Source organism: Oryctolagus cuniculus, chromosome 5 (assembly GCF_051225735.1).
Source record: "Oryctolagus cuniculus isolate XC-2025 breed Fujian yellow rabbit chromosome 5, ASM5122573v1, whole genome shotgun sequence".
In the NCBI taxonomy this organism is placed as follows: domain Eukaryota; kingdom Metazoa; phylum Chordata; class Mammalia; order Lagomorpha; family Leporidae; genus Oryctolagus; species Oryctolagus cuniculus.
This window is the reverse complement of record NC_142871.1, coordinates 30,505,082-30,519,530: the sequence shown is the minus strand read 5'-3', so window position 1 is coordinate 30,519,530 and position 14,449 is coordinate 30,505,082. Positions and strand designations below refer to the sequence as shown.

General features: G+C 46.4%; 1 protein-coding gene across 5 annotated transcripts in view; it reads left to right on the top strand.

Annotated features, from left to right (window-relative positions):
* Positions 1-14,449, top strand: part of ARFGEF3 (ARFGEF family member 3) — a 179,249-nt gene that overhangs the window by 97,344 nt on the left and 67,456 nt on the right. For all 5 annotated transcript variants that reach the window (XM_051854295.3, XM_089332622.1, XM_089332623.1 and 2 more), the window contains 4 exons: positions 1,661-1,765; positions 2,872-3,205; positions 9,845-9,957; positions 10,725-11,635. In XM_051854295.3, the coding sequence (XP_051710255.3) occupies positions 1,661-1,765; positions 2,872-3,205; positions 9,845-9,957; positions 10,725-11,635 (1,463 nt within the window). The remainder of the gene's footprint in view (positions 1-1,660; positions 1,766-2,871; positions 3,206-9,844; positions 9,958-10,724; positions 11,636-14,449) is intronic.

Sequence of the window (14,449 nt, the reverse complement as noted above, 5' to 3'; positions counted from 1 at the left end):
CTAGCTTCAGATTGGCCATTTGGGGAATGAACCAGTAGATAGAAGGTCTTTCTCTCTGTCTTTTCCTCTTTCTATCTGTAACTCTACCTCTCAAATAAATAAAATCCTAACAAAAGAAAATAGAATTGTTCCAAAAGTTCATGGAAAAATGTGTATTATGAAAAATCTATGCATGGATTTTTTTTTAGAAATATACCAAAACTTATCTTTTAATTCCACTTTTTGAAAAAGATTTGTTCCTCTATTTGAAAGACTGATGGATCGTCTGTCTGCTAATTACTCAATTTACTCTCCAAATGGCCGTATCCACCAGGGTTGGGTCAGGCTGAAGTCAGGAGCCAGAAACTCTGCCTGGGTCTCCTGTGTGGGTGGCAGGAACTCAAGTACGTGGGCCATTTTCCTCCGCTCCCTAGTACATTAGCAGGGAATCAGATTGGAAGTGGAGCAACTGGGGCTCAAACCAGCATTTCCATGGGATAAAGGCATCACAGCTGGTGGCTTAACCTGCTGCACCACAACACCAGCCCTTAATTCCATTTTTCTATGAACTTTTTGAAATTATCTCATGGAGTGACTCTTCCCCATTAGTTTCTCTGTTAAATCTACAGAAAGCTGTTCTAAAATGACAAGTTTCTGAATAACAAATAATTTTCCCCCACTGAATTAGTTTGCTAGGGCTGCCCTAACAAAGTCCCCTAAATGGAGTGCCGTAAACAACAGAAGGTTCTCGCCTCACAGTTCTGGAGGGGAGCCGTCCACCGCCAAGGCTTGGTGTGTTGGTGAGGTTGCTTCCCTCTGAGCTCTGTGACCATGAGATCCATTGCAAATCCCTCTCCTTGGCTTGTGCAGGCTACTTCAGAAAGTTTGAGGGCAATGGAATTATAAGTTTATTTTGGTTAAAAAAAAATTGAGATCCATGCATAGTTTATCCATAATGTATATTTTCTGTAAACTTTTTGAAGTCCCCTGTGTTTCTTTGGTTGCCTTCCCTCTCTGTGGACCAACATCCAAAGTGCCATTTTATTAAGGGCACCAGTCTTACTGAATCAGGCTCCACACTGGGGATGTCATTTAAACTTGATTACCCCTGTAAAACCTGTAACTCCAAACAAAAGGTCACACTCTGGGACCCTGGGGATTAGGACCTTAATCTATGAATTTTTAGGATGGTACAATCTAACCCATAATGCTAACCATCTCCCCCCCCCCAAAAAAAAAAATGAGGGCTTGCTTAAGGGCAAGTGTGGCAGCACAGCAATTAAGATGTCACTTGGGATGCCTGAGTCAAGTGCCGCCTCTGCTTCCACACAAGCTTCCTGCTAATATGCACCCTGGGAGACAGCCGATGCTGGCTCATGTACTTGGGTTCCTGCTACCCCTGTGGGAGACCTGGGTGGAATTCCTGACTCCTGACCTTGGCCTGGCCAAGCCTGAGCTGTTGCAGGCATTTGGGGAATGAACCAACGGATGGAAGATCTCTCTGCCTCTTGTCCCTCTGAGTCAGTCTGCCTTTCAAAGAAATAAAGCTTTTTTAAAAAAATATACGCTAAATAATTGCTAAGTTTGGCATAGCAATGCCTACCATCTTCTAAGTATTTCCCCACATACCACCTTTGATTCCCCCATTGTCTGTCTGCCAACCTGTGTGTGCGTTCTGCAGTGAGAGTCAGCAGCTGCAGCTTCTGTACTTGGAGTGCATCCTGTCCGTGCTCAGCAGCTCCTCCTCCGCCATGCACCTGCACAGGGGCTTCACAGACCTGATCTGGTGAGTAGACCCCTACCTCAGAGGTGCCCCCCTACCCCCAGGGCTCCTCCTGGCTGTGCCTCTCGGTCCCTCTCCACGGTGTCCCTTGTCCTACCAGTGGCTCCATCTGGGCATACGTGTCTTGGAGAGAGAGTAGGGAAATTGGTTTGTTTACATGAATCAGAACAAAATGCAGAGAGAAACAGACGATGATTATGACAAAATTGCTTCCAAGTCTTTATTTCACTTTGCTGACATCATAGGCTCATGAGAGATGAGAATGAGGTGGCTTACTGTGTTGCTGGTTGTAAGAACAAATAGAGGCAGAATTATATGCAGGGGGTGAGAGAGATTGAATCTCACTGTTAGCCCTACCCTGCTCTGCTCTCTGTCTCAGCCTGAGCGCTGGTCACTTAGTTAGATGACAGGTGCCCCAGGTTGCCAGGTTCAGGCCCCCTGGGCTTGTGGACAGGGAGGAAGCTGACTGGCAGTGTCAGTACAGAATTTGAAATTAACTTGTCAAATAAGAAATAATGGCGTAACTTATGTAAACAAAACTTTAAGCCACTTAGCATTTTGCTCTCTTGAGAATCAGAGACAGAAACAGGGAGAGCAATGTCCATCTGCCGGTTCACTCACAGAATTGCCCCCTACAGCTTCTGCTGAGTCAGGCTGATGCCAGAGCTGGGAAGGCAGTCCATGTCCCCTACCCAAGTGGTAAGAATCAAACCACTGGAGGCATCACCACGGGCTCCCAGGGTTTGCATGAGCAGGAAATTGAAAGCAAGGGCAGAGTCGGGTATCAAACCCAGGCACTCTGATGTGGAAGGTGGGCATCCCAGCCACAGGCTAAACACCCTCTCGCAGCCATGTAGCATTTTGAGATGATTCCTTCACTTAAGCTGTTTTCTTAATGCTGCTCTTGCAGTTTAATTAGCCATCCCTAGCTTGAGAAACCCAGGAAGAATGGCGAGAGAGGCAAATGGGGCAGAACGCAGCCAACAGTCAGAGCAAGGAGGAGCCCAACTTCTCGGGTCATTTCCATGGTCATTCCCAGAGCATCCTGTGTTCCCCTCAGGGTGCCCTTTGCATTCTGCCGCCTGACTTTCCCCGCTGTGTCTTTCCAGGAAGAACCTCTGCCCTGCTCTCATCGTCATCCTGGGGAATCCCATTCACGACAAGACCATCACGTCTGCTCACAGCAGCAGCGCGGGTGCCAGCGTGGAGTCGGACTCCGCCGCTGCGGGCGTTTCTGACCAGGGTCGCGGCTCCGGCTGCTCCTGCACCGCGCCCGCCCTCAGCGGGCCGGTGGCTCGCACCATCTACTACCTTGCAGCCGAGCTGGTGCGGCTGGTGGGGTCGGTGGACTCCATGAAGCCCGTGTTGCAGTCCCTCTACCACCGAGTGCTGCTTTACCCGCCTCCCCAGCACCGCGTGGAAGCCATCAAAGTAATGAAGGAGGTAGGAAAGAGGGTTTGCCAGGGGCTCTAGGCACAGCGTCTTGCACACTGGAAGTCTCAGGGGCATGTTTGCCAATCGCTTGCTGGGACTTCTTGGTTCCCACATGGTTTTCAGAAACTACCGGTATCGCTAGAGTCATCGTGTGTGTGTGTGTGTGTGTGTGTGTGTGTTGGGAGCCAAGTCAGGAGGGGTCGACCATGATCACTGATGCAGGCCCATGCGATTCTTGAGCTCCGTGCCTGTGCACCTGCCTGGGTCCCAGGCTGAGATGACCTTCTGCCACCGTAGGTTCTATTTGTACAGATATGGCTGTGTATTCCACTTTGGCCCAAACTGGATTTCAAAAGAATTTTATGCTCAGGTTGTAGCTTAAACAAACAAAAAAAAGAGCCTGACTAATCTGTGGTTGCTAAAAGGGACCCCTTTGCCAGAGGGATTTGTGCCTCCTGTCCCCCCAATGTCATGACCCCGACAAGAACACCAAGGTCAACCTCTGGCGATAGCTGTTTCTGTGTGCCACTCTTGGGTTGCAGGCAGAATTGCAGTTATTTTGAGGTTAATTCAAACAAGGATGCCTCTGCTTTCTTTCAAAAGCTACAACAGAAAAGGGATGGTATTTTTGTATGTGTGAACTTCGAAGGTCAGATTTGTTTCCTTTGGGGACCTAGTCACCCCTCCCCGCCTCTCCCCCTGCTAAATCAGAGTAACAAAGTTCTCTTGCTGATGACTCATTTGTCTTTAAACAATATTTGCTACCAACCAATTTCTTTCTTTTTAATGATTTATTTATTTGAAAGGCAAGGTTACAGAGAGAGGGAGATATATACACAGAGAGAGAGAGAGATTGATCAATTGATCGATCGATCTACCATCCACTGGTTCACTCCCAAGTGCCCACAGCAGCCAGTGCTGGGTCAATGCCAAGCCAGGAGCTTCTTCTGAGTCTCCCACATGGGTGCAGGGACCCAAGTACTTGGCCCCTCTTTTGCTGCTTTCCCAGGAGCACTAGTAGGGAGCTGGATCAGAAGTGGAGCAGGCAGGACTTAAACCAGGGCGCTTATGGGATTCTGTCATCACAGACAGCCCCTTAACCCTCCATGCCACAATGCCTGCTCCACTACTAACCAATTTCTAAGAAGCTAAGTTTGAATTGCCTCTTGGTGTTGTTTTAATGAGGTTTGACCGCATGGAATCATGGAAAATTCTGACCCAACATTTCTAGAAATGGAGTCACCCAGATTTAATTGCTGGTTAAGGAAATCTAAGCACACGGTCATAATCCCAATTTTAAAAACCTGCCTACTATACACCAGGTATTTCACCTCTAGTATCTTTAACATGCATACCTCTGTGAATTGATATTTTTTGTCAATGAAAAATGTTACTTCTCCCCAGCAGAGCTTCAGGCAATGCTGGGCAAAAGGGCAGCTTTAAGAACGGATCTCCTGTGAGTCAGTGAAAAAATGGCTGAGCCATGAGATACAAGGCGACTTCGTCACCACCCAGATGGCTGTGGGCCTTCCCCAGGGACCTGCCGCTACCCCAGTTAAACCTGTAGCCTGGAGGAGCCGGCCTGGCTTGCACCAAACAGAGCTCCAGGAAGAGGAGAGGGGCCAGGCTGGCCAGGGATGCTCAGCTCCTTTTCCCAAACTGAGCAGCCAGCTTAAGTCCTTCCCCTGCACAGGGGAGAGGTGAGAGGAGGATGGAAGAGAGACCCAGAACTTGACTCTGCTGGGGTGTTTTCTCTCCTACGGAAGCATGAAGCCAGGGGAAAGGAGTTGCCGCCTGCAAATAACTAAGGTGTGATGAGGTCGGGTGATGGCCCGAAGTCCCGAGGAAAAGGCACAGGTGCAAAGCCTTGTCCCTGACCTTAGGCCCACTCCTGTTTCTGGACCAGCCCCTCCTACCGCAGTGGGAGCAAGACCGGGAGCCCCTTTCCTGGCACTGATTGAGCTCCTGGCTTCCAGAGCCCAAGTCCAAGGGGCAAAGTTTGTGTCCTGTCTCTGTCACGCACCCACAGATAGGGGGCAGCACACAGTAGGTTAGTCCACTGAATTCTGAACAGTTTTCTCCTCTGTCCAGTGTTAGAGTATTCAAATTTCAATATTCAGGGTTGTTCAAAATGCAGTGACGTTTGCAGAAGTAACATGAAGTGCAGATGTATGTGGGGCACGTATCGCCACCCTCAGGAAGCGGAGAGTATTACATCCAGGTGCTGTTCTGCCAGGTCTCTGTCTCTCCTGCCTGTCTGTTCTTCACCTATTGTCTTGACTGGACCTAAATGCATTTGCCTTCCAGCAAGAGGTGGGGCAGCAAGAGGCTCCTAAGTGTGGCTAATTGGAGGAATGCCTGGAGAGACAGAGAGCAGGGGAGGGAAGAGGAGAGAGAGAGAGAATTGTGAACCTGATCAATGTTAGCCCCCACATCGTTTCACTTTTGATATCAAAGGAATGAAACATGGAGAGAAAAGTGGAAGCTCCATTTCTGTGTTCCCAGGATGGCACAGACTTCTAATTTCCATGGCCGAAGAAAAATATAGAGAGTCCTTAGCAGCTTTTTACTTAGACCTTTTCCTGCTTTGCTTGGAGTATAAATTACTTTGAAAATGAATGTGCATGTGGTACTGGCCCTGTGGCATTAGAGGGTAAAGCCTGCAGTGTCCACAGGTGTTGCTTTGAGTCTGGCTGCTCCACTTCTGATCCAGCTCCCTGCTAGCGTGCCTGGGAAAGCAGCGGAAGATGACACAGTGCTTGGGCCCCTGCACCCATGTGGGAGACCAGGAAGAAGCTCTGGGCTCCTGGCTTTGGCTTGGCCCACTCATGCTGTTGTGGCCATTTGGGGAGTAAACCAGGGGGCAGAGGACCTCTCTGATGCTCACTCACTCGCTCTCTCTCTCTCTCTCTGCCTCTCTGTAACTTTTGAATAAAATAAATCATAAAAAAAGAAAGAATGGTCATAGCGACAGGATGTGTGTTCCACATACACTTCATTAGCCATTCTGTCCTTGAATTAATTCAACCTCAAATTAAAATTTTCTGTAAAGACTTCTACCATATTGAAATATAAATCAGAATGGAACAATTATGAAAACTCTATACATGAAAACTTAGGGGAAAGTAGCTAAAGTAGTGCCTAGAAGGATACTTATACCTTTAACTGCTTATATTAAAAAGTAAAAAGCCTAAAATTAACATCCTAATTATCCAACTTGGGGGAAAAATGGAGCAGCAAAAATTCAAAGAAGTAGAGAGGAGAAAAAAATATAAAGGTAAAAGGTACAATAAAATGCAAACGCAGTAGGGGAGCAAGTAAAGCACGATGTGTTAAGATTTTTCAGAGACTCAGAAAATGGAAAAACTTCTGTCAATGGCACTAAATTCCAGATCAGGTAAAAATAAGAAGGCAAAAATAAGAAATGCTCCCAACTACAAATGTTAGACATTAAAGAAATAAAATAGGGTCTTAAGGCAATTAAGATAAAGAGGATTAATTTATAGGGAAGAGAGAGGCTGCATCTACTGATTCACTCTCCAGATACCAAACAACCAGGAAACCAATCCAGTAGCAGTTGCAGGGACCCAACTACCAGCTTCCCAAGCTGTGTCTTAGCAGAAAGCTGGAATCGGGAGCAGAACTGGGACTTGAACCCAGGCACTCTGACATGAGATGTGAGCAGCCCAAGAAACATCTTAACCATGTACCCTCTTAATGCTAACCCCCCAAATAATACAACTTTTCAAAATTGGATCAGGGACAAGTGCTGTGGCACAGCAGGTTAAGCCATGGCCTGTAGCGCTGGCATCCTGTAGGTGTGCCAGTTTCAATCCTGGCTGCTGAACTTCCAAGTCTAATGCTCGGAGGATGGCCCAAGTGCTTGGGCCCCTGCACCCATGTGGGAGATCCAGATGAAGCTCCTGGCTCCTTGATTTGACCTGATCCATCCCTGGCTTTTCCATCCATCTAGGGAATGAACCAGCAGATGGAAAATTGACATCTCTCTCTCACATTCTCTCACTCTGACTATCCCCTTTTCTCTCTCTCTCTCTCTAACTCTGCCTTCCAAATAAATATTCGACCCAGCCATCCCACTCCTTGGAATTTACCCAAAGGAATTTAAATTGGCAAACAAAAAAGCGGTCTGCACCCTAATGTTTATTGCAGCTCAATTTACAATAGCTAAGACCTGGAACCGACCTAAATGCCCATCAACGGTAGACTGGATAAAGAAATTATGGGATATGTACTCTTTAGAATACTATACCGCAGTAAGAAACAACGAAATCCAGTCATTTGCAGCAAAATGGAGGAATCTGGAACACATCATGCTGAGTGAAATAAGCCAGTCCCAAAGGGACAAATACCATATGTTCTCCCTGATCGGTGACAACTGACTGAACACCAAAACGGAAACCTCCTGAAGTGAAATGGACACTATGGGAAATGGTGACTTGATCAGCATAGCCCTGACTGTTAATGAACAACTTAATACATTATCCCTCTTAGTAGTTTTTTTTGTCTGTTCTACTTAATATGACTGGTTTAATTCTGTAATTAATACACAGTTATTCTTAAGTGTTGAAAATTAACTGAAATGTGATCCCTGTTAAACATAAGAGTGGGAATAAGAGAGGGAAGAGATGTATAATTTGGGACATGCTCAAGCTGACTTGCCCCAAATGGTAGAGTTAGAAACATACCAGGGGATTCCAATTCAATCCCATCAAGGTGGCATGTACCAATGCCATCTCACTATTCCAAGTGATCAATTTCAGTTCACAATTGATCATAATGAAAGGACTAAGAGTCAAAGGGAGCACATAAACAAGTCTAGTACCTGCTAACACTAACCGATGGAATAAATAAAGGGGAGAGTGATCCAACATGGGAAGTGAGATACTCAGCAGACTCATAGAATGGCAGATGTCCTAAATAGCACTCTGGCCTCAGAATCAGCCCTAAAGGCATTCGGATCTGGCTGAAAAGCCCATGAGAGTATTTCAGGCATGGAAAGCCAAGACACTCTGGCAAAAGATCTCTGCGAGTGAGATCCCAGTGGAAAGAACAGGTCATCAAAGAAGGAGGTACCTTTCTCTGAAGGGAGGAGAGAACCTCCACTTTGACTATGACCTTGTCTAAACAAGATAAGAGTCGGAGAACTCAGAGGGCTTCCATAGCCTTGGAAACTCATGACTGGAGCATAGGGAGACTACTGATGCCATAGACAGGAGTGTCAATTGGTAAAGTCAACAACAGGAGTCAGTGTGCACTTACTCCTCATGTAGGATCTCTGTCCTTAATGTGCTGTGTATTGAGATTTAATGCTATAACGAGTACTCAAACAATATATTTCACTTTGTGTTTCTATGGGGGTGCAAACTGTTGAAATCTTTACTTAATGTATACTAAACTGATCCTCTGTAAAAAAAAAAAAAAAAAAGAAATTATCAACTCCCAACTTGACTCTCACTGGGATTAAACATGACAATAGGTCTGATCTGATTTCATCATCATTTAAAAAAATCATCTATTATTTTTCACTTTATGTTTCTGTGTGGGAGCAAACTGTTGAAATCCTTACTTAATGTATACTAAGCTGATCTTCTGTATATTAAGATAATCGAAAATGAATCTTGATGTGAATGGAAGGGGAGAGGGAGTGGGAAAGGGGAGGGTAGTGGGTGGGAGGGACGGTATGTGGGGGAAGCCATTGTAATCCATAAATCGTACTTTGGAAATTTATATTCATTAAATAAAAGTTAAAAAAAAACTTTTAAAAAATAATAAAAATTAAATCAAGGAGAAATTGAAAGCCAAAATAATCTCATAATTGTTTTTAGAAATTGAATCAGTAGCTTAAATCTTCCCCTCAAAAAATAATACTTGCCCCATATGGCTTTAGATACAAGTTATATTAGGAATCAGAACAAATATTCTAATGTTCCATGAAATTTTCCAAAAAATTTAAAGAGGGAATATTTCCTAACCCAGCTTATGAAGCTACCCAGGAAAATTTATCAGAAGCCAATCTGACCAAAAAAAAAAAAAATTGCAACTGCTTTCTAGTCTTGTGCTATAAACGTTTTGAAATGATGCCTTAGAGAATTTTCGTTGTCTAAACCAGCCCTGAACTAGACAGTCTGGAGTCCAGTATGTGCTTTATATCAAGAGGAATACCTAAATCAATTCTATTTTCCAAATATAGGTTCAGATTTCCTAGCCCAAAATTCCACAATGCTCCAAAATCCAAATCCAATTTCAATCCTGGCTGCTGAGCACTGACGTTTTGCCCCAAGTCTGATAGTCTGATCTACTCAAGTTTTGCTTTGTGCATAAAATTATTTAAAATATCCTATACAATTGTATGAGGTGTATCTGAAACATGAATGAATTTTGTATTGAGAAGTGGGTCCTGTCCCCAAGATAACTCATTGTAGATCTAAGTTCTGTAATCTGCAAAACTCCAAAATCTGAACCACTTCTGATTCTAAACATTTTGAATAAGGGATAATCCTGCAATTGTGTTTCACGTTATGGTCTATCACTCAGTAAAGAAAGTACATGTTTATTTCTTCTCACAACTTTAAAACTTTGCACTTTTTAATGACATTCCCTTCTCTGTTGTTTCCCGCCTTTCTGAAGATACTTGGGAGCCCCCAGCGTCTCTGTGACTTGGCAGGACCCAGCTCTACTGAACCAGAACCCAGAAAAAGATCGATTTCCAAAAGGAAGTCTCACCTGGACCTTCTGAAACTGTATGATCCGTTCTCCCTTTAGGTCGATGCTTCTAGTGAACACAGATGCTCCAAATACCTTCCATCTTGTTTCCAAAGTCCTAAAACGCCCATGAATCTACTTTAAATGAAGTGTACAGTTAATGATTTGCCCACAAGGCATATGAGACTTATCTCAATTTATTATAATCCTATAACCTTGCATGTACATGATGAGCTGTCCAAAATTCAGGAGGATCATTTTTCTGGGAGATCTTTTTGGTTTATCACACCATAGCCATAGAATTCCTTTGCAGGCAGCCCACCTGAGAACACTGAATGTTACATGATTTGAAATAGTGGCATGGCCGTGCATCTGTGTCTGTTCAGGGATCTGTGTATTTTATAGAGGAAAATGGTCCACATGGACCATGTAGCCTTGAAACTACTTTTCTGTTTGAAAAAAAAACTGAGCTTCCTACAAAAGCAAGCTTGCTCAGTGCCTGCTGGTGGGAAGATCATATGTTCCCATGGGGAGTCTTGGTTTGCTCCCAGATAAACCATCTTAGCCAAGAAGGAACGTGATCCCAGACAGACTGCCTTATACAGAGGTTTTCCACTGCTAGCCCCAGCGTGCTATTCGATTATTTATCACTTAAACTGTTTAATCTTTATACAAATAAGATGATCTGAGTTGAATGCCATTCAGTTCTGCAGGCTAACCATTCTTGCGCATTTCGGAGCTTTTTTTTTTTTTTCTTTTCTGTTTCACGTGTGGGTGCCATGTTTCTCTTTCCAACGCTGTTTAGCATCATGGACGGCATGACCGAAGCGTGCATCAAGGGCGGCATCGAAGCCTGCTACGCCGCTGTGTCCTGTGTCTGCACCTTGCTCGGAGCCCTGGACGAGCTCAGCCGGGGCAAGGGCCTGAGCGACGCGCAGGTGCAGCTGCTGCTCCTGCGCCTGGAGGAGCTGAAAGATGGAGCGGAGTCCAGCCGAGACTCCATGGAGATCAACGAGGCCGACTTCCGCTGGCAGCGGCGTGTGCTGTCCTCGGAACACACGCCTTGGGAGGCGGGGACCGAAAGGAGCCCTGACATCAGCATCAGCGTCACCACGGACACGGGCCAGACCACCTTGGAGGGGGAGCTGGGTCAGACCACACCCGAGGACCACCTGGAGCACCACAAGAGCAGCCTCAAGTCGCCCGCCATCCAGGAGGGCAAGGAAACGCTGAGCAAAGTGTCGGAACTAGAAGCAGTGGACCAGCCGGATGTGGTCCAGCGCAGCCACACGGTGGCCTACCCGGACATCACCAACTTCCTGTCGGTGGACTGCAGGACCAGGTCCTACGGATCCAGGTACAGCGAGAGCAACTTCAGCGTAGACGAGCAAGACCTTTCCAGGACGGAATTCGATTCCTGTGATCAGTACTCCATGGCGGCCGAGAAGGACTCGGGCAGGTCGGACGTGTCGGACATCGGGTCGGACAACTGCTCGCTGGCCGACGAGGAGCAGACCCCCCGGGACTGCCTTGGCCCCCGCGCCCTGCGCACCGCCGCCCTGTCGCTGAAACTGCTCAAGACTCAGGAGGCCGACCAGCACAGCGCCAGGCTCTTCGTGCAGTCCCTGGAGGGCCTCCTGCCCCGGCTCCTGGCGCTGGCCAGCGTGGAAGAGGTGGACTCCGCCCTCCAGAACTTTGCCTCTACCTTCTGCTCAGGTTTGTGAACCATTTGTTTGTTGCTTTTGTTTCGCTGCATAGTCAACAAGGATTTCCAGTTTTCTTTTCTTTTTTTTTTTTCTTTTCTTTACTGGGTCTTTAGGTACGAAGCTTAGAGTTGCTTGGAGCATATTAATGGATCTCTGGATTTCCTGTGTTCAAAGAGTGAAAGAATTAGTTAAGACTTACCGGGGGCGGGGGGTTAGTGTCTGTGTGAATTGTGTAGCAGTCTGTGGATGGAATATACTTACGAGGCTGAAAGGTGTATACAAAGGGACTTAAAAACCAATCATGGGGGCAGGGCTGGCACTGTGTGATACAGTGGGTTATAGCCCTGGCCTGCAGCACTGGCATCCCATATGGGAGCTGGTTCGAGTCCCCACTGCTCCACTTCCGATCTAGCTCCCTGCTATGGCCTGGGAAAGCAGTAGAAGATGGCCCAAGGCCTTGGGCCCCTGCACTCAAGTGGGAGACCTAGAAGAAGCTCCTAGCTCCTGGTTTCTAATCAGCTCTGTGCTAACCATTGTAGGAATTTGGGAAGTGAACAGCAGATGGAAAACTTCTCTCTCTCTCTCACTCATGTCTTTCAAATAAATAAAATAAAAAAAAAAAGAAAAGAAAAGAAATAGGGCTAGTGCTGGTGCTGTGAGGTAGTAGGCAAAGCCTCAACCTGTGATGCCCACATCTTATGTGGGTGCCGGTTCCAGTCTCGGCTGCTCCTCTTCTGATCCAGCTCCCTGTTAATGCGCCCAGGAAAACAGCAGAAGATGACCCAAGTGCTTGGGTCCCTCCTCCCATGTGGGAGTCCCAGAAGAAGCTCCTGGCTTCAGACTCCAGCCATTGTGGTTATTTGGGGAGTGAACCAGCAGATGGAACATCTCTCCCCTCTCTCTGCTTCTCTCTATAAACCCTGCCTTTTAAATAAATATATAAATCTTTTTTAAAAGATTTATTTTATTTGTCTGAAAGACAGAGTTACAGAGGTAGAAACAGAGAGGTCTTCCATCCGCTGGTTCACTCCCTAGATGGCCACAACGGCCGGAGCTGAGCCGATCTGAAGCCAGGAACCAGGAGCTTCTTTCGGGTCTCCCATGAAGGTGCAGAGGAACAAGGACTTGTGTCATCTTCTACTGCCTTCCCAGGCCATAGCAGAGAGCTGGTTCGGAAGTGGAGCAGCTGGTACTAGAACCAGCACCTATATGGAATGCTGGTGCTTCAGGCCAGGGCTTTAACCTGCTGTGCCACAGCACGGGCCCCTAAATAAATCTTTAAAAAAAAAAAATCATGGGAAATGCATAGTTTGAAAAAAACTGTGCATAGATTTCAAAAGTTTTTCAGCCAAATGAGCTCTTCTAATGCCGTTTTCCATGAAGTTTTTGAAGTTCATGTACATACTCTCGCATGTACACAGGAAAGAGTGAGAAGTAACTGCATTCTAGGTAGCCGTTAGTGACTGAAATAGAACAACTGATTCCTTTTGTTAAAGATTTATGTATCTATTTGAAACGTGGAGTTACAAAGAGAGGAAAAGACAGAAACAGAGAGAGCTTACACGTGCTGGTTCACTCCCCAGATGACCATAGCAGCTGGGGCTGGGCCAAACCAGGAGCCTAGAACTCCCCTCTGGTCTCCTACATGGGTGGCAGGGGCCCAAGTACTTGTGGCATCTGCTGCTGCTTCCCATGAGCATTAACAGGGAGCTAGAGCAGAAGCGCAGCAGCTGGGACTTGAACCTGCATTCATATGGGATGCTGGCCTTGCAGACAGCGCTGCACACGGTCTTAGATCTGTGATTCTTAAACCTGAATCTTCTTTATGCTCCTCTGCCTGGGTGTCTGAAACTCATGGAGCAGTGTGCTTTGGGTGAGTCAATGTATCAACTACTTTCAATGTGGTGTTGCATCAGGCGCCAGTTGAGTTCTCCAAGTATATTCTGAATTCTACCAAATACCCATACAGGATGTGATCTTCCAGTGTCGAGTGGGGACATCATGTTCTCCAATCTCAGACTCTTCTCTCCCTCCCTCTCCTTTTAAATATTTATTTAATTGAAAGGCAGAATTACAGAGAGAGAGAAAGAATATCTTCCATCCATTGGTTCACTCCCCAAATGGCAGCAGTAGCTGGAGTTGGGCTGATCTGAGGCCAGGAGCTTCCTTGGGGTTTCCCATGTGGGTACAGGGGCCCAAATACTTGGATCATCCTCTGCTACCTTCTCAGGCCATAGCAGGGAGCTGGATCAGAAGTGGAGCAGCTGAGACTAGAACCAGCACCCATGTAGGATGCTGGTGTCATCCCAGGCAGTAGCTTAACCCTCTGAGCCACAGCGCCAGCCCCAACCCTTCTCTTTTGTTGACTATCAGCCTCATGACCCAGACCCAGTGTAAGCAGAAGAGCTGGATGGGGGAGGGAATATCAGCCACAACCCACTAGAGTGTTAGGCTATTGTTGTTGAAGAGCTGGAGTTTGGATGGAGCATGGAGATGGAAAAACCTGGGAAATACAATTTCACATTGTAAGTAGTTTATTGAAAGCTTATTTCAAATTTTATATTGAAAGTTTGTTTCAAATTTTATTGAAAGAAAGCAATAAGGGGCACATTCAGGTTGTAGCAGGAATGAATGATTGCCTGACACCAGGGAGGGCAACTGTGCCTTCCCCTTAAAGGCAAGAATCCCTTGAGGGCTGGAGCTGCCCTGGGCTGTGCTCAGGCACAAAGGACTGGCTCTCGGGGGACAACACGGAACTGTTCAAAGCCACCCTCAACACTTGCTCGGCCACCACTGAACAAGAACCTGTGCTGGTCGCTGTGTT